At 35.2% G+C, this 27929-nt stretch overlaps 1 protein-coding gene across 4 annotated transcripts in view; it reads left to right on the top strand.

Annotated features, from left to right (window-relative positions):
* Window positions 1–27929, top strand: part of ADK (adenosine kinase) — a 523602-nt gene that overhangs the window by 48577 nt on the left and 447096 nt on the right. For all 4 annotated transcript variants that reach the window (XM_080822506.1, XM_080822503.1, XM_080822505.1 and 1 more), the window contains exon 3: window positions 16762–16815. In XM_080822506.1, the coding sequence (XP_080678632.1) occupies window positions 16762–16815 (54 nt within the window). The remainder of the gene's footprint in view (window positions 1–16761; window positions 16816–27929) is intronic.

Here is a 27929-nt window from a genome sequence, read left to right as displayed (position 1 = left end):
ATGATGAATGTTGTTTTAATCTGCCAAGTTTTGGGTTTTTTTAAAAGCATTTTTAAAAAGTTTTATTTATTTATTTGAGAGAGAGACCATAAGCAGGGACAACAGGCAGACGGAGAGAGAGAAGCAGACTTCCCATTGAGAAGGGAACCTGATGCAGGGCTCGATCCCAGGACCCTGAGATCACGACCTGAGCTGAAGGCAGACACTTAACCTACTGAGACTTAAGGAGCCACTCAGGAACCCCCTTTTAAAATTTTTTTTAAAAAAGATTTTATTTATTCTTTTATTTGAGAGAGAACGTGCTTGAGTGGGATGGAGGGGGGAGGGCAGGACTGAGAGAGATAATCTCAAGCAGACTCTGTGCAGAGCCCAGAATGGGGTTTGATCCCACAACCCTGACATCATGACCTGAGTCAGGATCGAGAGTTGGATGCTTAACCAACTGAGCCACGCAGGAGTCCCTAATTTGCCAAGTTTTGGGTGAATTTGTTATGTAGCCAAAGAACACTAATAAATAAAGTAAAAAGAAAAATTTTTTTCAAATATACACACTCACACACAGCTCATACCCCACATTCAAAACCTCATTGTAAGACTGGTATACATAGATTGGGCTTGTTGACTAATGGGACTTTATTGTGGCTTGATTACATTTGATTTATACTAAAAACCTATTTTTTAGGGGGTGACCCCTAATATTACTATCTAGAAAGCATTCTTGAGTCTGTTCAGTTTCTTCACAGAAAAGTCTTCCAAGCCTGGCTGCTTTATTCTTAGAGTTGGACAAGTTAAAAGGGCTAATGGTACCGTAATTAAATAGGTGGTTTGATCTGTCGCTCCCTATCTTTCCTGTTTTGCCTGTTGTCTCTCAGTCAAGAGATGCTTCTGTTTGGTTTCTTCAGAGAATAAATCTCTAATTTATTTTAGGAATTGTAAGTTGTTTTGGCGAGATGGTAGTCTGCTTCTGTAGTTTTAGCTCCATGTCTTACTCATTTCCTCTGAGACTTGGGGCTTCTCCTAATAGACAGGGCTTGCCTTTCATATATATATATATATATATATATATATATATATATATATATATATATATATATAGCCTCTATCTTTTTTTTAAAAGATTTTACTTATTTATCTGATAGAGAGAGAGACAGTGAGAGAGGGAACAGAAGCAGGGGAAGAGGGAGAGACAGACTCCCTGCGGATCGGGGAGCCTGACTCAGGGGCTTGATCCCAGAACTCTGGGATCACAACCAGAGCCGACGGCAGACACTTAGCAACTGACCCACACAGGTGCCCCTATAGCCTCTATCTGTTGCAACTGAGATTTTGATTTTTTTCAGCTCAGCTAAGTTCCTCATTTGCTTTCATTTTTCTCTTTGTTTTTTTAAAGATTTTATTTTTTTGAGTAATCTCTATACCCAGTGTAGGGGTTGAATTCAAAACCCCAAGATCAGGAGCCGTGTACTCTACACAGTGAGCCAGCCAGGCCCCCCTTGCTCTTCTTTTTCTGAAGATTCGTAGAAACCTCTTGGCCATTAATGCTTACATTGCTATTCTTTTAGACCTTGTAGATCTTTACCTTTTTTTTGGTAACTTTATTATTATTTTAACAGAGTCATGGAAGGAAGAATAGATAGTCTTTCTCCGTATTTAAGTGGAAGTCCAAGGGGTTATGTGTTTGTGTGTGTATGTAATATTTCAAAATTATTATATGTACAATAGCAGAAAATATGTAACTACAGAATCATAGAATTTTTGAGATGGATTGGAATTTGGAGATAACTTAATTCTCTTTATTCATTTTATAACTGAGAAACAGGCTCAGAGAAGTTCCCTGTTTTGCCCATGGTTATTATAGTTAGCAGTGTAAGCCTAAGACAAAATCTGTATCTCTTGACCCTTATTCATTTCCTTTTCCACCCTGCCACACTAACTACCTTTATTTCTTAACTAGATTATTAAATTATTGATAATTAAAACATATTGTATGAGTTAATGATAACTACATGCCAGGTTTTGGGAATTTTTTAATGAGTAGGCCTGTTTTCTACCTCATAAAGCAATCAGTAGATAAATAGATGAATATCTTACTTTTCTTAGGTTCAGATCTTTTTTTTTTTGATTGTTGACTTTATTCCCTAAGTATTTAATAATGTATATAATTTATGTGATTTTATAATTTCTCAAACAAGCAGTGTTTAGAATAAAAGAGATTTTTTCTCTTTAATTTATAATTTCCTTTTGATTTCTTGGTTTTCATTTATTTTTACTCTTCTGCTTCCTAATTTGTTATTGAAAGGAAGCTCAGTTTGTTTTGTTTTTGTTTTTGGTACTACGTTTTTGATTTTGTTTTTCTTTTTAATTTATTTTTGAGGGGGGGTGTAAGCAGCGGGGAGGGGCAGAGGAAGAGGGAGAGAGAGTCCCAGGCAGACTCGGTGCTGAGCGCTGAGCCCGACAGAGGCCTGGAGCCTCCACCCTGAGATCTCAACCTGAGCCAAAATCAAGAGCCCTTTAACTGACTGTGCCACCCAGGAGCCCCCATACTAGATTTATAATTACATATCCATAGTATAAGCCTTGCATACTGGTTTTAGAAACATTGTTGGGGAGAGATACAATTAGGGAAAATATTTTAGTAAATTTGTTATATGTACAGTAAACTCTTGGTGTAAAGGAACTACACTGTATTTTTGGTACGTGATAGCATTGTGCTGGGTACATGTTAGGTACTTGGGAAATAACATCTGCCTGAAAAAAAATTTTTATGAGAAGTCCTTTTTAAAGTGGGATTTTAGTGGTGCCTGGGTAGCTCCATTGGTTAAGTGGCTAGCTCTTGATTTTGGCTCAGGTCATGATCTCAGGGTCATGAGATTGAGCCCCATCTTGTACTCCGTGTTCAGCAGAGTCTGCTTGAGATTATTCCTCTCCCTCCTTTTGCTCTGCCCGCTGCATGTGCTCTTTCTTTCTCTCTCAAATCTTTAAAAAGCAAAAAGTAGGATTTTAAGTGTTTAGTGTTTAAAATTAATGAGGGAGTTGATACTTTTTTTTTGCCTTTAGATATATTTTTCGTATAATGTGTTTGTCCAGCTTTCAGAGCAGTTTTTTAAAGAATCACATCCATCAGATGCTAATGATCCTTGCATATTGGACCGAGCAGCACAAAGTTGAATTGAAAGAAGGGTCGTGGATGATCCAATGAAAAACATTCAAGAGCATAGAGAAAAATAAGAATATAGGGCACCTGGGTGGCTCAGTGGGTTAAAGCCTCTGCCTTTGGCTTAGGTCATGATCCCGGCATTCTGGGATCGAGCCCCACATCGGGCTCTCTGCTCAGCAGGGAGTCTGCTTCCTTCTCTCTCTCTGTCTTCCTCTGCCTACTTGTGATCTCTGTCTGTCAAATAAATAAAAAAATCTTAAAAAAAAAGAATATAATAAAATTTAAGAATTATTGTCTGATAAAAATAACACGTATTCAGCATGTAGTAGATGTATATATGGTATCAGTTTAGTCCTCTTGACAACTTTATAAGTTAGATATGTCAGAAGGAATAATTTAGATCTTAAGAAATTTGTTCATGTCCAAAAAGACACATAAATCATTGTGCAGAGATTTGACATACAGGTTTGTTTTAATTGTAAAATCCATGTTCATTATTTTCTGCTACCTTGCTATGGAGGTATTAATTTGGAACTGAAAAATTCAATTACATATCCAGATTTTTTTGGTGTAAATTATGGTAGGTATGTAAAGGTTTATAAACTCAATGAAATTATGTTTTCCTTCAGTAATGTATGGGTACGAAAAATGTGTGTAATTATCTCTAAAAGTTGTTAATATTTAGTTTCTTTTTAAAGAGAGAGAGCATGGGGTGCCTTGGTGGCTCAGTGGGTTGGGCCTGTGCCTTCGGCTTGGGTCATGATCCCAGCCAGCATCCTGGGATCAAGCCCCGTATCGGGCTCCCTGCTCAGCAGGAAGCCTGCTTCTCCCTCTCCCACTCCCCCTGCTTGTGTTCCCTCTCTTGCTGTGTCTCTCTTTGTCAAATAAATAAATAGAATCTTAAAAAAAAAAAAAAAAGAGAGGGAGAGCATGAGGGAGAGAGCATGTGATAGAGAGCTGAGAGAGAGAACACAAGCAGGTGTGAGGGGTAGAGGGAGAAGCACACTCCCCACTTAGCAGGGAGCCCAATGTGGGACTTGATCCCAGGACCCTGGGATCATGACCTGAGCTGAAGGCAGATGCTTAACTGACCAAGCCACCCAGGTACTCTAATATTTAGTTTTAATTAGTGCATTAGAGTAGATTAATAAGTCCTTTGTGAGAGATTGAAACACTCAACAATTCTTTTCTTGACTAAGTTTTCCAAAACAGTGTACTTTTTATGTGAGAGTTGTCATGTTGCCTACAATTGACCTGCTTCCGGTCTAGAACAAGCATTGCCATCATTCAGAAATAACAATTAGGTAATTGTTTGTATTTAAAAATTGAACTTCTTCTAGAATATCCTATTGTTTATTTAAAGATAATAAAACCAGTTTTTTCCCCCGGAATAAAAAAAAAAATGTAAGACCTTTATCTAATTGAAAGAAAAGCAGAATTAAGTTAGTTAATTTTGATGTGTCCAATTTGCCAAAATATAATAACTGAAAATAAGTAGGAAAAATTGAGACAGGAAGTAGGCTATTGAAAATAATCTTTTCTTGCATATTGAAGAGACACATTGGGTGTGAGAGGAGGATAAATTGTGGAGTATATAAATATTTCCAGGTAAGTGTTGACCTAGTTATGGAGAGTAAAGGAAGAAGTATATACAAAGAGAAGCAAAGGAATATATGACAGATTTGTTTTTATTTTTCTTGACACTAGGTAAATACCACAGAACTAAGAAGTATGAAGAGAATTAGTGACATGGTAATTGAGAAGTAAAAACCATCATTAGAAATGAAAATAGTTTTAAGAAGGGAGGTTAGAGTTGTTGAGGAAATATGTTTTTCTTAACAATCTAAATCTTTAGTAATACAATTGTACAAACCTTAGGTAGGTCTTGATTAATGTAAGCATGAATGAAAGATATTACTTAATATTCACTCCAAAAATACTCAGGGTTGTAATAGTTGGTTGTAAATTTCAGTGCTGATTATTCAATACCAAAAATTTACAACTGGATTATTTGTTTAAATCAAGAGGAATTATTTCAATAAATGAATGTATATCAGGTTTGAAGTAAAACAGTATTTGGAGTGTCAAGTGACACTCTACATGTGTGGTTAAAAGGTGTAATTGTTTTGTTTTAAAACTAAGTATGAAATGCTCTGACACTTTTGTAGTTAATTCTTTATAAAGGTATTTCACAGTATTTTCTTGTAGAAATTTTAAGTATGATTTGTGTACTCAGGTCTTTAATTGACTTGAATTGATTCTTTGTTCATGATGTGAAGTAGGGATCTGGTTAAATTTTTTTTTTTCTTAAGGGAAATCAGCTGTTATTTCACTGTATTGTGGATAGTCCAAGCTGTACCCACTGATCTGCAATGCTGTTTTTTAAAAAAGATTCTTATTTATTTATTTGCCAGAGAGAGACAGCAAGAAAGGGAACACAGCAGGGGGAGTGGGAGACTGAGCAGGGAGCCCAGTTATCAGGACCCTAAGCCGAAGGCAGATGCTTAAGGACTGAGCCACCCAGGTGCCTCTGCAATGCCAATTTTTATTTATCTATTTTATTTATCCCAATTCTTTTTCTGCTTTCTGTTTGTTGTTGAACTAACACAGCTCTATCTTTATTTTGTTACTAAAGCTTTAAAATAAATCTTGATGTCTGGTAGGGCAAGTCCCTATATTTTGTTCTTATTCAAGAATTTTCTTGGTAATTCTTGGCTCTTTTCTTTTGTACATAAATTTTACTTACTTATTTTTTTAAAGATTTTATTTATTTATTTGACAGACAGAGATCACAAGTAGGCAGAGAGGCAGGCAGAGAAGGGGGGGGAGGCTGGGCAGAGAACCCGACGTGGGGCTCGATCCCAGGACCCTAAGATCATGACCTGAGCTGAAGACAGAGGCTTAACCCACTGAGCCACCCAGGCGCCCCTGTGGATTCATTTTTAATAGTTCATGTCGTTTAGTAAAAGTGTTTTGGAGCACTTGCCTTGTCATCAACATTTTGCCAAGTACTAGGAGTGCAGAGTTAGGTAAGTTTCTTGCCTTTAAGCAGCTGGTAAGTCTGACTGAAAAGACAGATGTAGAATGAAATCACCTCATTAATGTGGCGTTCTAGACTAGAGATTAAGGGTGTGCTTTGGAGCCACTTGCAGTTGTGTGACCTTGATTGTGTTTCTTAATCTATGGAAAATCACTTTTCTTGTGAAAAAAAAAAAAGGGGGGGGAATATTAGAATAGGACTGTTATAATGTAAGGATTTGAATTGAGGTAATTTAGGTATTTGTCAAATGTTAGCTAGTGTTATTGGCTATTAAGGAGCTTGGAATGTCCCTTGTGTCTTTTTTATGGGCAAGGGAGAGCACTTGAGGGAGTTGAAGCAGGGGAATGACTGGTTGGATTTACATTTAGATTTACAGATAGCACATGTCTGCAGCAGATCAGTGCATTTGAGGAGATAAATTAGAGAAGGCTGTAGTGGTAGAGTTGTTGATGGATGGTGACCTGATCATTGTACTCAGGAAATGATGGTTTGGAGAAAGTGCAGTAATATTTTAGTGTTACAAAGGTAAGGTTAATGACTGATTAACGAAGAGTGCAGAGGAGTCAGGGATGATATTCCATCTTTAGGTTTTGGTGACTGAGTAGATGGTGCTATTTACAATTGAGTTAGGGAGTATGAGAGGAAGACATGTTAGAGAAAGTGGAGAGATTGAGTTCAGTGTTACTCATGTGTGAGATGAATATGTGATATCCAGGTAGACCCCTTTAGAAGGTAATTTGATTATGTTTCTGGTGGGCAGAGATCTCATGACTGGAGGGGTGTCTAATACATAACAATTATATTTAATTTTACTTTTGATATAGTGCCATTCAATAAAGGCTAGCTGCTATTATTATTCTGCCATCATCATCATTAAAATAGGTGGTATTTATTTTTTAAAAAGATTTTATTTATTTATGAGAGAGAGCATAAGCAGGGGTGCAGGGGGCCAGAGGGAGGGAGAAGCAGGCTCCTTGGCACTTGGTCCCTGGACCGCAGAATCGTGACCCGAGCCAAAGGCAGACACTTAAGTGACTGAGCCACCAGGGTGCCCTTAAATAGGTGATATTTGAAACAATAGGGGCACCTGGCTGGCTCAGTTGGGAGAGTGTATGACTTGATCTCTTGGGGTCATGAGTTTGAGCCCCACAGTTGGGTGTAATGATTATGTAACGATTACATACATATATACTTACATACATACATACACAAACTAACTAACTAACTTAAAGCAACTAATGGATGAGCCTTTGGAAAGAAAGGGTAAAAGTAAAGGAGGTGGACTAGAAGATTAAACACTGAATAGATGGGTACGTGAAAAAGAATTATGGAAAGAGATAGAGAAGAAATAAGTTTTTAGCAGGAGAACTGAATAAAACACGGTCTCATGAAGTATAGTGAGCTTGTGTGACAGAGTGGTTAATAGTATCACATGTAGGAGAGATGAGATGCCTAGTAACATAAAGCCTACAAGAATTCACTAGATTTGATGATAGGATGTCAGCAGTGAGCTCAGCTAGGTAAATGACAGTGGAATGGTAGGGACAGAAATCAAGTTGAAACATACAAGAAATAAATGAGGGGGTGGGGTGCCTGGGTGGCTCAGTCAGTTAAGCATCTGCCTTTGGCTTGGATCATGATCCCAGGGTCCTGGAATTGAGCTCCATGTCAGGCTCCCTGCTCAGTGGGGAGCCTGCTTCTCCCACTCTCTCTGCCTGCTGCTCTGCCTACTTGTGCTCTCTCTTTCACTCTCTCGGTCAAATAAGTAAGTAAGTAAATAAATAGATAAATCTTTATTTTTTATTTTTATTTTTATTTTTTTATAAATAGATAAATCTTTAAAAAAAGAGAAATGGGAGGTGTGTTGTGAAGTGGTTTTTTTTGTTTGTTTTGTTTTTGTTTTGTTTTGTTTGGATATGGCTTAATCTGGAGAAAAAAAGGCAAAAGAAATGTAGAAAAAAATTAAATTTCCTTGACAGCCCATTGACAAATACTTGAGACAGGCAGGGTGACCTTCCTCCAGGAACTCAACTGCCTCAAGGTTAATACTTTGGTAAGGATAAAAGGCGACTTTAGCTTCAGGTGAGCTTCAGGTTATAAGTTAAGTCTCCTTTAACTTATAAAATCCCTTTGGAAACTTCCTTTATTTCTATATTTCTTCCTTTATATCTGTTAGCAGTCGTCCTCCAAACATATGGCCCACTGATAACACATCTGAAGGGTCTCATGACAGAGGTTTTACTGGACAGTAGTAAATGGCCCCTCAAGGTCTTGGAAACCTTGCTTTCAAATTCCTTAGAGACTAACACTATCTCTAACCCCTCCCAACTTAAAAATATGTAATCAGTCACTCCTCCCAATCCCAGTCCAGCTCTTTCTGCTTGGTCCTTTCCCTGTGCTGTAATAAAACCACCTGTTTTGTGCTGAAGACATCTCTAGAGTTTTTTCTTGACTGTTTGCTTCTGAGCCCCAGTATTTCACATAATGGTCCAGTAGCCAAGCAGTGACATCTTCAAGCTGAATTCTAAAATTTCCTTTAATTAAACTATGTGCCTAATCATTTTGAGTATTTATCAATGATTTTTTAAGATAAAAACATAAGAAAAAAATTTAACAATACAAAGAGTATAGTTCTATTTGTTTAAGTGTAAATCTGGTTTAATTCTTTTTCTTTAGCCTTCTATAATTGAGTTATAATCCTCATTTAGCTTACTAATGAGGATTTAAAATATTCTTTCCATAAACTTTAACTTTTTGCTATTATTTTCATTTTAACTCCGTGGTTTACCCTTTAATCTGTTTCTTTGTAAGGCTCTTAAATTGCAACTGTAGTCTGAAACATTGCTGTGGTGATTAACACTTTTGGTCTCCCTTTTTTCCCTTTCGAATGTATTTAATATGTTTATTTTTTAATTGCTACGATTATTAACCATGTTGTTTAAGATCTTACCACACCCACATTGTCTCTGATTGAATCTGCTAATTCTATAAAACTTTGCATGCTACTCTTTGGATTCTTTGGACCATGTGGTAATATTAGTAGATTTCTTGAAATTTTACTTGTTTAATTCTCAGAGGGCAATCTTAGTTGCAAGTACTTATGGAATATTTTATTGTTGTCCTGCTATGTAGGGGGTCTTGGCTTGGCATTAACTATTTGTATGAAGCTGGATTTGCCATTTCATTTATGACCGGGCTGTTTCTGGACTTTGCAGTATCTTCAAGGGCCTTCCTAGATCTGAAATTTTATGTTATGCTAATATTCAGGGAAAGCACATTTGAATAAATAATGTTTGTTTCAGTCTCATGGCTACTGTTAGTTGCACACTACTGCTGTTATAGCATATCTTAATAGTTATCTATCATGTATTAATACATTTTACTTATGTGTTCTGATATTTAATTATAACCTAAGTAACAGTGTCATTTTCCCATTACCCATGGTGGGAATGTCATTACTGTATTTTATTCTTCTTTGCTTCAAGTGTGTCTTCCTTTAACAGCTCAGGCAGGGATGAAGGAAATTAATCCTCCTTCTCCTCTTCTCATTCCTCCCCTCCTCCCTTATTTCTCTTCTTTCCCTCTTCCTCTTTTTCTTCTCTCTCTTCCTATCCACTTGTCACCTGTTGCTGTCCATATTTATACAATAAAAATATTTAAATTAAATTTATTTTAAAAACTTTATACAAGAAAAGTTTTGAACTAGTATTTGGAGGCTTAAATGTTCATTGGTTGAAAAATATAAGTGAAAATTACATCCAGGTGAATATTATTACTGGATTCTAAAGTGCTATATGTATTTGTTTTTAATATATTTTTTCTAATTTCAAAAGTAATTTGCTTATTTACATTTCAAAAAAGCATAAAGGAGAATGAAAAAATCTGTAATCTATATAGTATTTTGAAGTTATGTTTCCAGTTCTTTTTGGGAGAATATTACCAATTTTTTTTGAAGCTTAATCTTGAACCATTTCCCCATCATGCTAAAATTTACCGATTATAAATCTACTTTCTGTAGTATTTGCTTACAATTTTACTTTTCCATAAATAATTCCCTCATCGACATATTTGTACACAACACTGATGTTTTCTTGATGGAAATTTGTAGTTACCCATTTGCTTCAAAACATGTGGACACTTTATACTTCCTTCCCTCCCTATCCGATCTAATTGAATTAGTCATTTTACAGAGGTAGATGCATTACAAGAAGGGGGGGAGAGGTGGGTATTTATTACATGCTCATGTGGTGGCACTTGAACACTTCTTGTATTATCTCATTTGATCCACATAGCAACCTTGTGGCATAGGTACTTTCTTTCTTCTTAGAGAAATTAAATGGCTTGCCCACTTCAAAAAGCTAATGAATGGACAGTAACACAGGACAGTAATGCAGATCTTAGACTTTCAGTCTAACGTTCTTTCACTCAGAGGTGCTCTGTGGATGCTTGAGGCAGATAAAGAAGGTGCTTCTCTGTATTCTTACCAGCTTCCTTATCTCTTGCTGATTGGAATAAGTGCTTGTCTTTATCCTCTGGTAAATTAGGCAGAAAAAAGATTGAGAACTGCCACTATACCATTCTGCAGTGTCTGGCCTTTTAGGGGCCATGTTTATGTTTAAATTAAGAAATGCATATAGAAGCAGAACATCTATCTAATCATGTCTTTAGGAAACAAAACCCAACTAAAGAATAGGCCATATTTACTATCATTCTGGGAAAGACATGGTAGAAAGTTGAGATACAGTTCTTTACTTTCTAATTCCCACTAAGTTGAATTTTCCCCCTGATGTTTATTAATTTAAACCATTGAGGGACACCTGGCTGGCTCAGTAGGTAGAGCATGTAACTCTTCATCTTAGAGTAGTGAGTTCAAGCCCCACATTGGGCTTGGAGACTACTTAAAAAAAAAAACAACTGAATGTTCAGAGAGTAAGTTAAATGTGATAGATTAAAAAACACTGTATATCTTCTGTCAACAGCAGTTAGGTTGGCAGAACAGGACATACTAAATGAAAATGAGAAATACATGTATTTATAATTCCAAATGTAAATAAACATTCAACTGTACATTTCATTGAGAAATAGCTCCATTTTTTTAGTAGGGGTTATGGTCCTGATGATATATTTACCTTTACATTTAAAATTTATACTTTACTTACTTTCAAGATAAATTTGAAGTATTTCTTTCTTTTTTTTTTTTAAAGATTTATTTATTTATTTATTTATTTGTCAGAGAGAGAGAGAGAGAGAGAGAGAGGAGCGAGAGTGAGCACAAGCAGACAGAGTGGCAGGCAGAGGGAGAAGCAGGCTCCCTGCCGAGCAAGGAGCCCGATGTGGGACTCGATCCCAGTACGCTGGGATCATGACCTGAGCCGAAGGCAGCTGCTTAACCAACTGAGCCACCCAGGCGTCCCGTGAAGTATTTCTTAGTTAAAACATAATTTTTACAGTTACACGTGTAGACCATTTTTTTGTGTATGTTTAAGTTGTATAAAGTTTTTATTCTCTTATGAATAAACAGCTATATAAATAAATAGTTTGGTTATAGTTTATGAGCTTTGGAAATGTATTTAAATTGCATGGAGGACCAAATACTTTGCTCTACTAGTGCCTTTTTTAAAAATTTGCAAACTAAAACAATGCTCCATTTTATAAGTTAGAATATTATTCTTTTAGGCAGAGAGATAGATAATTAATAACTATAGGTTATTCTAGTGGCATTTCATATAGTTATTAACCGACTGAAATTGGGTAATGTGAGTATTAATAAGGGAAAGTTCTATGAAAAAAGTAGATCTAGATAGAAGTTTATGAATAAAGAAATACACATTGTCAGTGTATTTATGGACATATGTAAATAAACACACATAAGCATATGTGTAGTAAAGATTTTGGTCTTGTTCAAAGAGATGTTTGGATTTTACCTTTGACTTCTGAGAGGTAATCTATGTCATACCTGATGGAAGCGTGTTTTGTTTAGGATAGGGGCTGGCCACACCCCAACTGGTACAGTTGACCCGAAAACTAAGTTAAACCACTTGGGCAGTCAGTTGATCAATCATGCCTACGTAATGAAGCCCCAGTAAAAAATCTGGACACTGAAGCTTGGGTGAGCTGCTTTTGTTGGCAATACTGGATACCACGTTGTCACATATCAGCAATGTGCTGGATTGTCAATACTGATGCCAGAACAAGCTTTGCATTTGGAGCTCTCCCAGACACTGCTCCATATGGGTCCTCCCTTGGTCTTTGGCCTGTATCCTTTCCTTGTAATCTGTAACCATGAGTGTAATAGTATTCAGTGAGTTCTGTAAATCCTTGTAATGAATTACTGAATCAGAGGGAGGTTTTGGGAACCTCCTGAATTTGCACTTGGTGTCAGAAGTGAGTCTAGTATTGGGTACTATTTCCTCAAACTTTGCATTTTGGTCAACTTTGGATGTTTATGTATGGTCCAGTTTCCTAAAATGCAGTATGTAAGAGTCAAGGAAGAGATAAGGAAGATAAAACTGATTTTAAAAAACTAGCAAAGATGAAGAAAAATTAAAGTTATTGACATATGATGATAAGTTACATGGTTTGAGATAGGGAGAAATCAGATGAGAGAAAGAAATACTATGGGAAGAATGACTGCGTTGGAGTTTGGGATTAGGGAACTAATTTGCTTGGAGAATAGTCCAGAATGGATCTTGCACATTTATTCTTGAGGATCTGGACAGGTACGCTGTGAATTAGGAAAGTAAAATGTCCCTTTCGGTGATTTGATAAAAAATCAGGCTATCCTTCCTTGCTTGCTTCTTGGCTATGTGGACGCGCCCCCCCCCCCTTCTTTTTTTTTTTCTGGCTTCACCATTCCCTTTAAATTCTTATCCTGAGACTTTAAAAGGGAAGGGTATTTTGTTTGTTTTGTTTTAATGGTAAAGAAACAGAAAAGAGAGATGAAGTGGGGAAGGAAGAGAAAGTTGTGGAACAGATAAAAGCTGTCCCTTTTTTGATGCTCCTAGGAAGAAGACTTGTTACTCAGTCTTTTGTTTGAACACTGTACCTTGTGCTTCACTTTATTGTAACCTTATCATACCACAAGCAGTTATTTTTATTCTGATCAGGTACTGAATCTCAAGGTACTTAAGTGCAGGAAATGTTTGTTATTCTTTATCACTAGCTATCCGGAGAGGGAAAGTAACATTGGTTGAGTTGCTATTGTGTATTTCCAAAACACTTTGCTAAGACATAGATAATAAATCCACTGGTTTCAAACATCTTAATTTTCATAAAAGTGTTTTAATAAACTTTAATAAACGTCCTCACTAAGTTAAAATTTATGATTTTTTATTGTAATGTTTGCTATCTACCATCACCCATTTTTAAAAAAAAATTATTTTACCATCATCCATATATAAAAAAGACAAAAACAAGCTCTTTTTTTACTCCTGAAAAATTTCATATTCCTTTCTCTGTTTAAATTTGTATTTCTGTTACACTTTTTACCACCAGATTTTATCCTTCTGTAATGTATTTTTGTGTGTGTTATCTTTTTATTTAATATAATATGCATATATAATGAAGATAATATTTTTATGCATGTAAATTGAATTTTAAAATACCTCCTAGTCATTAAATTATAGCTAATGTATACTTCGTAAAACAACATAAATGTATTAAAATTTTGTTAAGTAATTATTAAACAAAACATTATATTGGAAATGCATCTTTTAATGAGGTGGGTGAAACTAAGTTTTTTCATTTAGTTCAGACTTTCTTGGATAATAATATTCAGTGCTGCTCAGCATCATTTTTATTTCCCTTTTTTTCTTTTTGAAATGTGAAGAGGTTCAGATAGGCGCTTCCTCAGAACGTGCCACTTTGGCATGTGAATTATTTTGAGTTGAAGGCACTTGAGACCCTGTGATTTCATGAGAAACTATTGTCCCTCCCTTAACCTCACAGAAGAGTTTATACTGGGGATCTTTCCCAGAATAAGGGTTGTTAACAGATAAATTATAACTGAGTGACACATTTATATGATAGGGAAAACATCAAATTATGACACATCTTTTTTTTTTTTTTTTAATTGAGAGGGAGGGAGAGAAAGAGAGCAAGGAGGGGCAGAGGGAGAAGGAGAGAGAGAAACCTAAGCAGGCTCCATGCTCAACCAAAAAAGCCCTCCATCTCAGCACCCTGAGGTCATAACTTGAACTGAAATTGAGTCAGATGCTTAACCAACTGAGCCAGCCAGGTGCCCCCAAGCATCTCTTCTTATCTCCCTGTAAAGTGCATTCTTTCCTTGAAATCCCAGGTCCCTACTCCCTTCTCCTTATTTCAGAATGATACATATACCTCATTTTGTTTGACGTCTTTGGGATTTCCATGTCTATGTGGATTCCTCATATGTGTGTCCATTAAATTTGATTTTCTTCTCTTAATTTGTCAATTAGATTCTTAGTCCATCTAGAAGGACCTTGAAGGGGACAGGAGTTCTTGTCCCCTGAGAAACAGATGAGGAATTCTTGCTCCCTGACAGGTGGAAGTGCTAAGAGATGTGTTCACATAATTAATTGGTTGGTAATGAACAGAGTTTTATTTCAGCTAAGCACTCAGTTGTTTGAGCTTGTCTATTATCAAATGACCTATCATCAAAAATTATTTTTATTTGTCTATCAGCTGATTATTTTCTTAGGTCCTTTCTCAGATTTGTTAGAAGCAAAGAAATGAAAACCACCGGACTTCCCAGTCATTAGAGTCATTAGAGACATTTAGTTCTAAGAAATACAGTGAAAAAGGCTTTAGTTAAGGCTTCCTAAATAGCTAGTAATTATATTATTAGTGTTTTACTTATAGTTTACCTAAACAGTTTAGGAGATGCTAGGGAAAGTTAAATATTGTTGATTTCAATATACCTATGTCAAAAGGATTTTTCTTGATCATATGTTTTTACTGAGTGCCTTAAACATGTTTTAGTCAAGACCATTCATTCAGTTGAAGACCATTGTCTGCCTTGGAGTCATTGGTAAAATTGTTCTTCGTTGTCAAACATATCAGATTTACTTTCTTGATAAAGTCTGGCTTCATTTTTCAGTTCAAATAAATGATTTGACTTGTGTTTCTGTGACAACCATGTTCTGATATTTAATTCTCAGTAGATAAATGAAAGACAAGGAACTTTGTTTTTAATTTGTTGCTTGGAGGGAATAAGTTGACACTCTTGTTGTTGTTGTTTTTTTTTTTTTGGAAACTCTCTTAGCTTTACTTCATAGGATTCTACCTGACAAGTAATGCAGTCTTTGATCATGTACATGGAATGGAAAAGATAAACTTTTTTTTTTTTTTAAGATTTTATTTATTTATTTGACAGAGAGATCACAAGTAGGCAGAGAGGCTGGCAGAGAAAAAGCGGGTAGCAGGATCCCTGCTGAGCAGAGAGCCCGATGTGGGGCTTGATCCCAGGACTCTGAGATCATGAGCTGAACCAAAGGCAGAGGCTTAACCCACTGAGCCACCCAGGTGCCCAAAGATAAACTTTTTAAAGAAAAGTGTAATCAACTTGTGCCCCATTCCATTGTATATCTGAAAATGGAATATCCTGTGACAGTTCCCCTTTATAATTTGTAGCTTAATTATTTATAGAAATAATGTATCAAACAGTAATCTCTGTAGTCAGTTTATGGTACTTCACTAAAAGAGACTTTGCAGACAAAAATATTATGAACCATTTCTCATTTAGCACTTCAGAGCTTTTTATATACCCCAGTCGCTGCAGTACAGGTCTATTCAGGATGCCATTCTTTTTGTCAAGTGGGTAAAGGCATTTATGAGAGGGGAGTTAAGAAAGGAGAATCTACATAACATTTCCACTTGAACTTCTGACCCATTGTCAGGGAGCTTAGTTTTTAGGAAAGGGTTGAATACAAGTGGAATTTGAAGACTCGGGAATTGCCATCTGTTGTTTATTTTTTTCTGTGTACTCCTCGGAAATCTGTTTACCTTTAGCATGACAAATATATGGTAGTTTGGAAGATACCTGTTCTGATATTTATAGCAACCTCTGTTTTGTAGACAGGGAAAGTGAGATTTAAAGAAATGAAATAATTGCCTGTTGTCATTAAGCTTATAAATGGTTTAGTCAAGGAACTCAGAAACTTATTTCTCCTTCTAAGTCACACTACCCTAGGACATAGTGTGGTACACAGATTTTTACTGTGTATTTAATGAATAAATGCACATTCTTTTGTGAATGCTTAAATACTTACTGTGGCAGTTTCTTAATTTTGAACTGCTGGATGAATGTAACATTACAGATCATTCACTGCTGAAGATACCTTGTGTTTTTGAAGGTCAGGTTGGTCCTACTTCAGTTCTTTGGATGGTGTCTGCAGAAGTGACTAATAGAACAACAAAGAACTTAGGCATTAATGTTTTATCAGTGAAGACAGAGACTTGTAACACTGTGGTAGTGCTTGTTTGATGGGGTTTAACTGACTGTATGTTGATAACCATAGTGAGATGTCCATGAGCCAAATGTACTTATATGTTTATATGACCAGTATTTTTTTGTTTTGTTTTACAGGTATTCTCTTAAGCCAAATGACCAGATCTTGGCTGAAGACAAACACAAGGAATTGTAAGTACATTAAACCCTAGGTGGTACATAGTTTAATTCTCTATGGAGATGTATGTAAACAATCTAATTTTTAAAATTATGTGAAGTATAAAGATGTAATTAACACTATGACCTTAATTCTAGTAAGAGGAGGATAATTTACCTTACATACAGTTAACATTGGTAATAAGTTTTCCTGCATGCATGTTAAAACATGTAGTATTTTATTCTATCATCTAGACCATGAGCATATTGGGAAATATATAATTTCATGATCTCTCCCCACATAAAATATTAAATTGTTTTTAATTTTAGCTTTTACTCAGTTGACTTCCCCACCCTCATGCTTAAGATGGTGAAATCTAATTTTGTTTTTTTATGAAAAGTTAAATGCCTAGTATTGATTGGCATAAGGCAAAACACTTTAAATATACAAATTTTGTTCCTTTTTAAAATTTTAATGTTCTTTGGGTTCTTTCAGGTAGAAATAACTTGAACTTATGATTCTGGGATACCTCCATGGCTATTTTTCTGCTCTGTTTTAGTATTTCAAAGATTATTACTTCATAGAAACTTGGAGGTTTATTTAAAAATGACAGGTTTGGGAATTTTAAAAAAATTCATCTTAATCTTTTCAGTATCACGACATTGTCCAAAGAGGACAGCTAAAAAAAGAATTTATATGCTTCTATTTTTCTATTTTCTAGTTAGTCTACTTTCTTTTTCCTATTGTGAAGTAAGAAGGTTCTGATGATCTTAATTATTATGCGAACACTGAATGTCAAATAATACTGTAGAATTAAGAATTTGAGGAGTCTGTGGCTGGCTGTACACCTTCAGGTTCGACCATGCTTATTCTTGGTAATAGTTAGGTTCTATCCAATTAATAAATATTTCATATGCTGCTTGGGGATTTTCCTAATGTTTGATACTCCCTAATGTTAAAGATATTTTAACATTGAACTCAGGTCCCTTATGGTTTAGTTTAATGCAGTCTTCAATTTGTATACATCTGTATGGAGAATAACTTTTTTGATAGAGTTCTTTAAGACTTAATTTTAGACATAGCATAGGGAATATAGTTAATGATATTTTAATACCATTGTGTGGTGACAGATGGTAGCTACATTTGAGGTGAACATAGAAAAACTTATAAAGTTGTTGTATCACCGTTGTACAGCTGAAACTAATGTAACATTGTGTGTCAACTATACTCAAAAAGTCTACACACACAATATTTTTTTCTCAAAAATAAAGTACTTTTAAAACTACTCTTTAAAAACCTTTTCCAGGGGTGCCTGGGTGGCTCAGTGGGTTAAAGCCTCTGCTTTCGGCTCAGGTCATGATCCCAGGGTCCTGGGATCGAGCCCCACATCGGGCTCTCTGCTCAGCAGGGAGCCTGCTTCTCCCTCTCTCTGTCTCTGCCTGCCTCTCTGCCTACTTGTGATCTCTCTCTCTGTGTCAAATAAATAAATAAAAATATTTTAAAAAAAAACAACCTTTTCCAAATTATTTTATTTCTTATTTCATATTGAAGACATTGTAATAATTGTTAATCTTAAAATGGTAGGACCAATGTGTAGGGAGATGTTTTCTTCAAGAATTTTTACGGTTGATATATCCCATTGTTATGCTAGTTTTTTAGTTTTCATATTTGTTCTGTCCTCATTTGATTATAATCTCCATAGTGGGTTGTCAAGTATATTGTCAAATTTTCTTCAGTTTCTTTCTTTGCGGCCAAGTATAATCAGTGAGGGTAGGCGATTTTCACTGTACCATTGGTTGGTTACTTGTTATTTATGGGTGTGATAACAGTTCTTTTGGTTTGGAAATTGGGTAGTCAACCTAAGGTTCCTTTGGGCTTTGTAGGCTATGACTAGTACAAAAAACAACAGAAAACTGCTTTTAAAGAATATATTCATACTATTTCGTGTATAACCTATATAGTGTGTTAATTCATTTAAAATTTCACATACTAAATATGATAAAGTTCACTACTATGGGTACTTTGGGTACTCCTATGGGAAGACTGATTTTTTAACTTAGATTTTATTATGAAAAATTTTAAATATGCAGTGTTTATTCACTCATACCCACCACCTAGATTTTATCATTAGCATTACCTGTCTGTTCATTCTTCTATCCATTCATTTCTTTATCAGTTTTTTTAATGCAACTGCAGATATCAGTATGTTATCCTCTAAATATTTTAAAATGTGTATCATCAACTACAGGTCAATCCTTTATAGAGCTTTTCTCCTTTACATGAAAACTTCATGCAATGAAATCCATATATCTTAAGTTTACATTTGTTGAGTTTTGACCAGTACATAAATGTTTGTAACCTGGGGCACCTGGCTGGCTCAGTCAGTGGAGTATATGACTTTTGATCTCAGGGTCATGAGTTTGAGCCCCATGTTGGGTAAGATTACTTAACAATAAAATCTTAAAAAAAAAAATTAACAAAAATAAATGTTTGTAACCCAAACCTCTAGATGTAAACTTTCATCACCATCCCAGAACGTTTCTTTAAGCCTCTTTGTAGTTTCTCTGCTCTTTTGCTCCCAGAGATAACTGTTATGATTTTTTCCACCACAGATTAAGTTTTCTCTGTTCTAGAATTTCTTATGAATGGAATTATATATATATATATATACACACACATATATATATATCCTGTTTTATATAATACTTCTTTCACTCAGTATAATATTTTTGACATTTATCCATGTATTAGTTAATTTCTTTTCATTGCTTGTTACTAATCCATTTGTTTATCTCTTCTCTTATGGTGCACACCTATGCTGTTTCCTTGCCAGTTTTTGGCTCCTATGAGTCAAGTTGCAGTTGACATTTTTGTACAAGTTTTTGTGAACATATTTTACTTCTGGGTAGTTAGGAGTAGATTGCTGAGTCAATAAGGTAGTAGAGGATTTGATTCTATAAGAAACTACTTGATTTTCTTCAGAGTAGTTGTGCCATTTTACATTTCTACCAGCAATATGTGAGAGTTCCAGTTGCTCTGCATCTTCACCAGTGTTTGGTGGTGTTGGTCTTTCTAATTTTAGCTATTCGGGGGGGTGTGTAGTGGTATCTCATTGTGGTTTAATTTGCATTTCCGTGATGACTAATAACATTGAACGCTTACACTCTTGTGTATTGGCCTTTTGTATTTTCTTTGGTGAGTGTGTTCACATCTTTGGCCGATATGAAAAAATTGGGTTGTTTTTTCTTTTCATTGATGAGTATGTATTCTAGGGACATCTGGGTGGCTTAGTCGGTTAAGCATCTGCCTTCGGCTCAGGTCATGAAATTGGTGTTCGGGGATCAAGCCCTGCATCGGGCTCCCTACTCAGTGGAGAGCCTGCTTCTCCCACTGTCCCTCACCCAGCTCATGCTTGCTCCCTCGCTCTCTCTCTCTCTCAAATAAATAAATAAATAAATAAAATCTTTAAGAAAAAAAAATCCTTATGTATTCTGGATACCAGTCATTATCAAATGTAGGTTTCACAAATTTTTTCTTCCCTGTCCCTGGCTTAGCTTTTTTCTTAATGGTGTTTGATAAGCAAATTTTAAGTTAAAAATTTTTTTATTTGAGTAGCAAGTTTTCGATTTTGATGAAGTATAATTTATCAATTTTTTCTTCATGATTATTGCTTTCTTTGATTTATCTAACAAACCTTAATTTATGAAAGTATTCATATTGTTTTCTTTACAAGCTGTATGGTTTTACCTTTTATGTTTAGGTTTATGATCTATCATGAATTAATATTTGCATATGATGTGAGGTAGAAGTTGAGTTTTTTTTTTTTTTCTTGCATGGATAACTAGGATATCTAGTTATTCCAGTTCCATTTGCTGAATAGACTTTGCTTGTCGCTGGATTGCTTTGGTGGATTTGTAGAAATGAAATAACAATAGAAATGTGGGTCTCTTTTGTTCCACCGACTCACTTCCCACTCTTTGGTCCAGTAACCGACTATGGCAAGTATTGAAGCCAGTTAGTGTAAGTCCTCCAACTTTGTTCTTTTCACAGATTGCTTTGGTTGTATTAGACCCTTTATTTATTTTAGAATGAGCTTGTCAGTTTTCTCAGAGAAACCTTTTAGGGTCCTTGTGGCAATTATATTGAATCTATTTTGGGGAGAATTGGCATCTTAACAATATTTAGTCCTTCTTAAATTTCTCTTAGCAGTTCTTTGTCATTTTCAGTGAAGAAGATTTGTTTTGCATATCTTCGGCCAAATGAATGTATATATTACAAAAGACCTTGGGGCACTTGGGTGGCTCATTTGGTTAAGTGATTGCCTTCTGCTCAGGTCATGATCCCAGCGTCCTGGGATTGAGCCCCACATCAGGCTCCCTGCTCAGTGGGGAATCTGCTGCTCTCTCTCCCTCTGCTGCTTCCCCTGCTTATCTGTGTGCTCTCTCTCTCTCAGATTAGTAAATAAAATCTTAAAAAAGAGACCTTAGATAGTGCAGTCTTATCTCATTAATAGTATCAAGTATAAAACATATTGGTTTTCAGTGTCAATAATATGTACTTTTCCAGAATTTTCTTTCTTTTTTTTTCAGGCTACTTGGAACATCTTATGAATTTGTTATATGCCTGTTCTTATCATTCTTCTTGCAGATTTCTTTTCCTCTTTGAATGTGCTATATAGTAACTATTTCATAAATTAACATCACTAAGATTATATTGGAGTTGCTATTTTTTTTAACACCACATTTATTTAGCTGTGTGTTACGTTCACTCTGAGGAAAATGAGTATTGTTCCTAATCTTTGCCAGCTGTAATCCAAATGGGTATCATTGGTCACACTGGAGACTGGGAGAGAAAAGTAGATATTTCACTTAACCTACAGTAATTATTAGAAAATCTCTTCAAGGTATGTAGTCTTATGGTAGGTTAATAGCTCAAATTTTTAAACTAATGTGATTGCTTTGGAATAAAAAATTAATGATTGGAGTGAGTATTTAGATTATTAGAACTTTTCTGTTATCACTGCTTTCAAAGCAATAAAAATGACATTCTCTAGGTTACTCTTTGCTTTACTTATTTTACTTCAATTAAAAGGGTGGTAGAAAGGTTCTAGAATTTTATCAATAGCTACATGACTTGTGTCTTAACATTTAATATATATACATTTTACAGAAAACACAAATTTGTTGGCCATTTTAAAATGGGAGCTACTGTACAACAACTAGATTAGTCTTAAATGGTGTTATTTTTCCTGTGCAATTAAAGTAACGGTATGGGGACGCCTGGGTGGCTCAGTTGGTTAAGCGGCTGCCTTCAGCTCAGGTCATGATCCCAGCGTCCTGGGATCGAGTCCCGCATCCGGCTCCTTGCTCAGCAGGGAGCCTGCTTCTCCCTCTGCCTCTGCCTGCCACTCTGTCTGCCTGTGCTCTCTCTCTCTCTGACAAATAAATAAATAAATAAAATCTTAAAAAAAAAAAAAAGTAACGGTATGGAATATTATGCAGTTCTTAAAATGTTTTTAGGAAGAGATTTAATATCATGATGATTAAGTAAGTGAAAAGGCTTGCTTATACATATCCTAGAATAAAATTACAGAATAGTAGATTTTTGGGTGACTGAATTATGGATGAATTTTATTTGCTTCTTGTTCTTCTATGTGTACTTTATTTTATTTATTTATTAAAAAAATTTTTTTTTGGCATGGAGCCCATGTGGGAGTTGAACCCACAATCCTGAGGTCAAGAGTCAGATGCTTAACAAACTGAGCAACCCAGGCACCCCAGGTGTATTTTAAATCTTCTCTAATGGTTTGTGTTATTTCTGTGACCAGAAAAGAAAAAAAGAAGTTAATGAATGAGATGATAGATTCCCTAAATTAAATTGTTAAATTAATATACTTACCTACTACAAGATGTACAAGATACACTTTTTCAGCTTTTTAATTATAATTGGTAACTAAGTGGGCAAACATGATGAGGGTCTAAAGGGCTGAAAGGGCCCAAATATAGTGTGTATATATATAACCAGGGGTCTTATACTTGATAGTATTGTTAGTTTATTGTTTTGGCATTAGTTGATTGTCTTAATTCCTTGGATGTTGGTTCTTTGCCCTGTAATTTTTGACCTATACACTTTAGAAAACTCTCAGTTGAATATGCCACTTTTAGAGCAGACTGTTAATTTTTTAAAAATTCAACACCAGCCCTTTTTGAGGGCTCCTCATAAGTAATTTTATTTTTGTCTTTATGGTTAAACTTAACTAAGATCTCTTTGTGCTCAAGGCCAAACTTTTTAAAATACCATAAAAATGTAGATATAAAACAAAATTTAATTATTCAATCAATAATTCCATGGTTTATTCTCATAAAACATTATTGCTTCTTAATTTTAATCTATTTTTTTAAAGATTTTATTTATTTATTTGATACAGAGATCACAAGTAGGCAGAAAGGCAGGCAGAGAGAGGAGGAAGCAGGCTCCCCGACGAGCAGAGAGCCCAATGCGGGGCTCGATCCCAGGACCCTGAGATCATGACCTGAGCCGAAGGCAGAGGCTTTAACCCACTGAGCCACCCAGGCGCCCCTTAATTTTAATCTATTAAAGACAGTTTGATTCATCATGATATTGAAAGATCCATTGGCACCTTCACATTAGCCAGCTTTTTGAAAATGTAGTTTTATGTATACCAATAAGTGAGTACAATGATAACAATATCTTGGTATTACTTTATGTGGTAAATATTCTTAGTTTCCAAACTGTGGTGATTCAGATTCTATATGAACTTTGTTACTTATGTTTCACAGATAACATCATTTATTTCTCTGTCTGGGGAATTAGGACATATAGCAAAACAGAGAAGATTCATCAGCAATGTCCATGACCCTTGTTTTTATTTTTTTTTAATTTTTAATTTTTTATTAACATATAGTGTATTATTAGCCCCAGGGGTACAGGTCTGTGAATCACCGGGTTTACATACTTAACAGCACTCACCATAGTACATACCCTCCCCAATGTCCATAACCCAACCACCCTCTCCTTACCCACCTCCCCCTGGCAGCCCTCAGTTTGTTTTGTGAGATTAAGAGTCTCTTATGGTTTGTCTCCCTCCTGATCCCATCATGTTTCATTTTTTCCTTCTCTACCCCCCCAAGCCCCCCATGTTGCCTCTCAAATTCCTCATATCAGCGAGATCATATGATAATTGTGTTTCTCTGATTGACTAATTTCGCTCAGCCTATTACCTTCTAGTTCTATCCACGTCATTGCAAATGGCAAGATTTCATTTCTTTTGATGGCTGCATAGTATTCCATTGTATATATATACACCACATCTTCTTTATCCATTCATCTGTTGATGGACATCTAGGTCCTTTCCATAGTTTGGCTGTTGTGGACATTGCTGCTATAAACATTCCGGTGCACGTGCCCCTTTGACCCTTGTTTTTTTAAAGTAGAATGTTCTTTCTCAAATTCCTGTTTTTTAATGTTCTACATACTGAGGATTCTGAAAGATGATTTTAAATAGGAAAGGCCAACTAATTGAATTTGGGATCCAATTAATTCAAAGCTATGAAATTTATACTTTACTCTATACATGGTCCAATAATGAAATGGTTTCATTAGTTTTCTATGGCAATTTCTCAGTCTGTCATAGTTTTAGTTTTGTAAATGGAAAATTTAAAATAAAAAAGAAAATCATCACTGTTTCATTCAGTAAATATTTTTTCACCTACTTACCTGTCCCTGTGCTGGGTACTATTTCAGTAAAGATACTGACTTTATTTTTAAAGGGAAATTTAATCTCCAGTTTAATAATACTTTATACCATAAAACAGTTTCATAAGTTGGAGATTTTTATAATACTGGATTTTCTTATTGTTGGATGTATCTGCAGTTATAGAAAATAGGACTATTTTGTTTCTATGAGTATTTGTTCATTTTATGAATATCTGAATTTTATATTACCTTGAATAGAATATTGCGATAATATCATAAAGATTTAGATAAGTAAAGTTAAAACTGATGGGAATTAGGGACAAAGTCTAAAGGCAAATATATAAATTCAGAAGTATCCATGCCACTTACATACAGACAGAAGTAACTTGATCTGAGGATTTTTTGTCAGTTTGCTGTGCTATAGAAGACATGGGGAAAACTTGTTTAAAAGAGATTCACATTTATTTACTTGACTTTTCAAGATAGCTGCCAAGATAGTGGGTGACTCTGTACAGGCATTGTATGCTGTTCTAGATACAAAGAATGTTTTCCCATCTCATATTGAGTGAATTTTTTTTAATTACTATTTTTTATGTCAGAAATTAAATTATTTGTCTCAATATTCCCTTAAATTTTTAAATTTTGTCTTATAAAACTTATGTTGTGTTTAAGTTTTTGTCAATTCAGATTATGATGAAATGGGATTAAATAAGTAAGTTATGCAAGGGGTATGAAGCACAAGTATTAGAAAGAATGCTGTTACACCTTGATATCTTTGATTCAGTGTAAAAATATTTTAATGTTTTAGAGAACAGCTCCCAATTTCTCCGCAAGTGAGATTTATAAGTATTTAAGTTACATTTAACAGCATGTTCAGGGGCACCTTGCCGTTTAATTGGCAGAGATGTGACTCTTGATCTCAAGAGTTTTGAGTTCAAGCCCTCTGTTGGGTCTAGATTTTACTTAAAACAAAACAAGAATTCACTTTCAGAGCCCTTAGAGAAAATTATTAACATCTAGTAAACTCTTAAATCCAGTATTAATATTGTAACTTAGTTCTTTGAAAACATCAAGATTGTTTTGTAAGAATAACATAAGAACTGATGCCTGTAGAGAGGAAAAAAAAACTAGCAAATAGAAACTTGAAATTGAAATAGAGAACATCTGGGGCACCTAGGGGGCTCAGTCGGTTACGTGTTTGCCTTCGGCTGGGCTCATGATCTCAGGGTCCTGGGATGGAGCCCTGGGTTGGGCTCCCTGTTCTTCGGGAGTTTGCTTCTTTCTCTGCCCATCCCTCTTGCTTGTGCTCTCTCTCTCTCTCTCAAATAAATAAATAAAATCTTAAAAAAAAAAAGAAAAAAAGAAATGGAGAATCTAGTGTCAACTATATGTCCATTTTAAAATGTGAATTTTAAAATGTGAATAAGAACATCTTGAACCAACAACAAAGTTAAATGGTTACTACTTTTTCAATATTCGTAAAGAAGATAGCATTTTAAATATCATGGATTTTTAAAACAGATTTATTTAATTATTTGAGGAAAAGAGCATGTCTGCAGGCTCAGGTACACAGGGTGGGAGGGGCAGCGGGAGAGGGAGAGAGAATCTCAAGCTGACTCCAACTGAGCATGGAGCCTGGGTGGAGCTCAACCCCAGGACCCTGAGCTCTACCCCAGCTGAAAGGTGAGTTTGTGGCCCAACCAATTGTACAATCCAGCTGCCCCCAGAGCCCCTTTCTCAAGGGCCACTTTCTTTTATATCTTTTAAATTACAGAATTTTGATTCTAGAAATAAACCCTAAAACTAATATCCATTTTTTGTAATGAGTTGTGTGAGATTTATATGATAAAATGCCTTCCTGCAGGTTACACTGCTACTTACTGACAATACAGGACCAGAACTCAAGTCTCCCGATTTCCATTTAAGTGCTTTTCCTGTCATACTAAGCAGCTCCCTAAATATTCAGTGATTTTTTTGTTTTGTTTTGTTTTGATAAAAAGGCTTGATATCCATTGCAAGACTCAGTAACTGATTATAAAGAACTCAGTAGCTTTATCAAGACTCAATGACTAATTGATTTTATAGTATTGTACTGTGGTTTTAGAAACCAGCTCAGACCAATAGCCACTGTTGAGTGAGTTGAAGAAACTTAGTCAAATATATGTAAGCCTGACTTCCAAATGCGAGGCTCTTCTCGTTCTTCCAAGGAAATGGTATACTACAAAGCTTTCTTGGCCAACTTGATCTTATAAGCTTTGAGATATGATTGAAATAAGTCAATTTTATAGTTATAATTTAGTTACATCATACATTTACAACTGTATATTATGTGAAATAATTAAATTTTTTCCTTTTTTCCTTTAGGTCTTTGAACATTCACAATCTAACTACATGTTATGTGAAATAATTTTAAAGTACTTTCTTCTTTTTTTACTCTGATTTCTTAGAGCATTCAGAATTTTCATCATCAACATCTTTGTCACCACTAGAACCTTTTTCTCTAGGATACATTAGTCTTCTTTGATCTAAATTGTTTGATTCCAGTATGATACTTTCATTGGACATTTTATCTTAAGCTATAAATGCCTTTTACTTGAGAAAAGTGTTTTTTAAATTGATTTTGATACATAGTCATGATCTTTGTAAGGTAACTGTTTACTATATTGCTTTTTAAATTGATCTTTAAAGGCTGTAATGCTTACCATTTGTGTTTATGAAGCTGTGCCTCCAGGAGTACATACTAAATGTGTGTTAGATTTTTTTGTTCCTTTTTTAAACTAATACCATCAGGTGTATTCTGTGAGAATTCCAAGCTTGCATTGATTGAATATATTTCAGGCCCCCACAATTGGTTCTCACCTTGTCTGTCACCAGAGTTTATCCTTTTTGGTGAACTTTTGACTGCTTTCACTTTAAAATTCTAGGATTTCATACTTTCTTCTTATTTGTTATTATACCTGGATTATGAAACTTCTGAAAGATTTGCTTAAATATTTTATAGTTTGAAATAAAACTCTTAACCCTGTCATAAAGAAGTCATTACAAGAGATAATTTAGGATTAAAATTGGATTAGGGGGAAAAAAAAACAAAACTGGATTAGGGACTCCTGGGTGGCTCAGTTGGTTAAGTGTCTGCCTTTGGCTCAGAGTTCCAGGATCCCAGAGTCCCAGGATCAAGTCCCACACCAGGCTTTCCACTCAGCAGGGTGTCTGCTTCTCCCTCTGACCCTCCCCCATCTTGTGCTTTCTCTCTCTCTCTCTCAAATATAGAAAATCTTTAGAAAAAAATTAGATTTGTATTCATGTATGTATGATAGTTGACTGAAAAATGTATAATATTATTGGTGAAACCTTAATCCTAATTTGCTACCTTCTGCTTTGAAGAAATGTGTGCTGCCTTGGACTTAGCATTGGAAGAAACTTATGTATTAAT

This window comes from Martes martes (genome assembly GCF_963455335.1).
Source record: "Martes martes genome assembly, chromosome: 14".
Taxonomy (NCBI): Eukaryota; Metazoa; Chordata; class Mammalia; order Carnivora; family Mustelidae; genus Martes; species Martes martes.
This window is presented reverse-complemented; position numbering and strand designations above follow the sequence as displayed.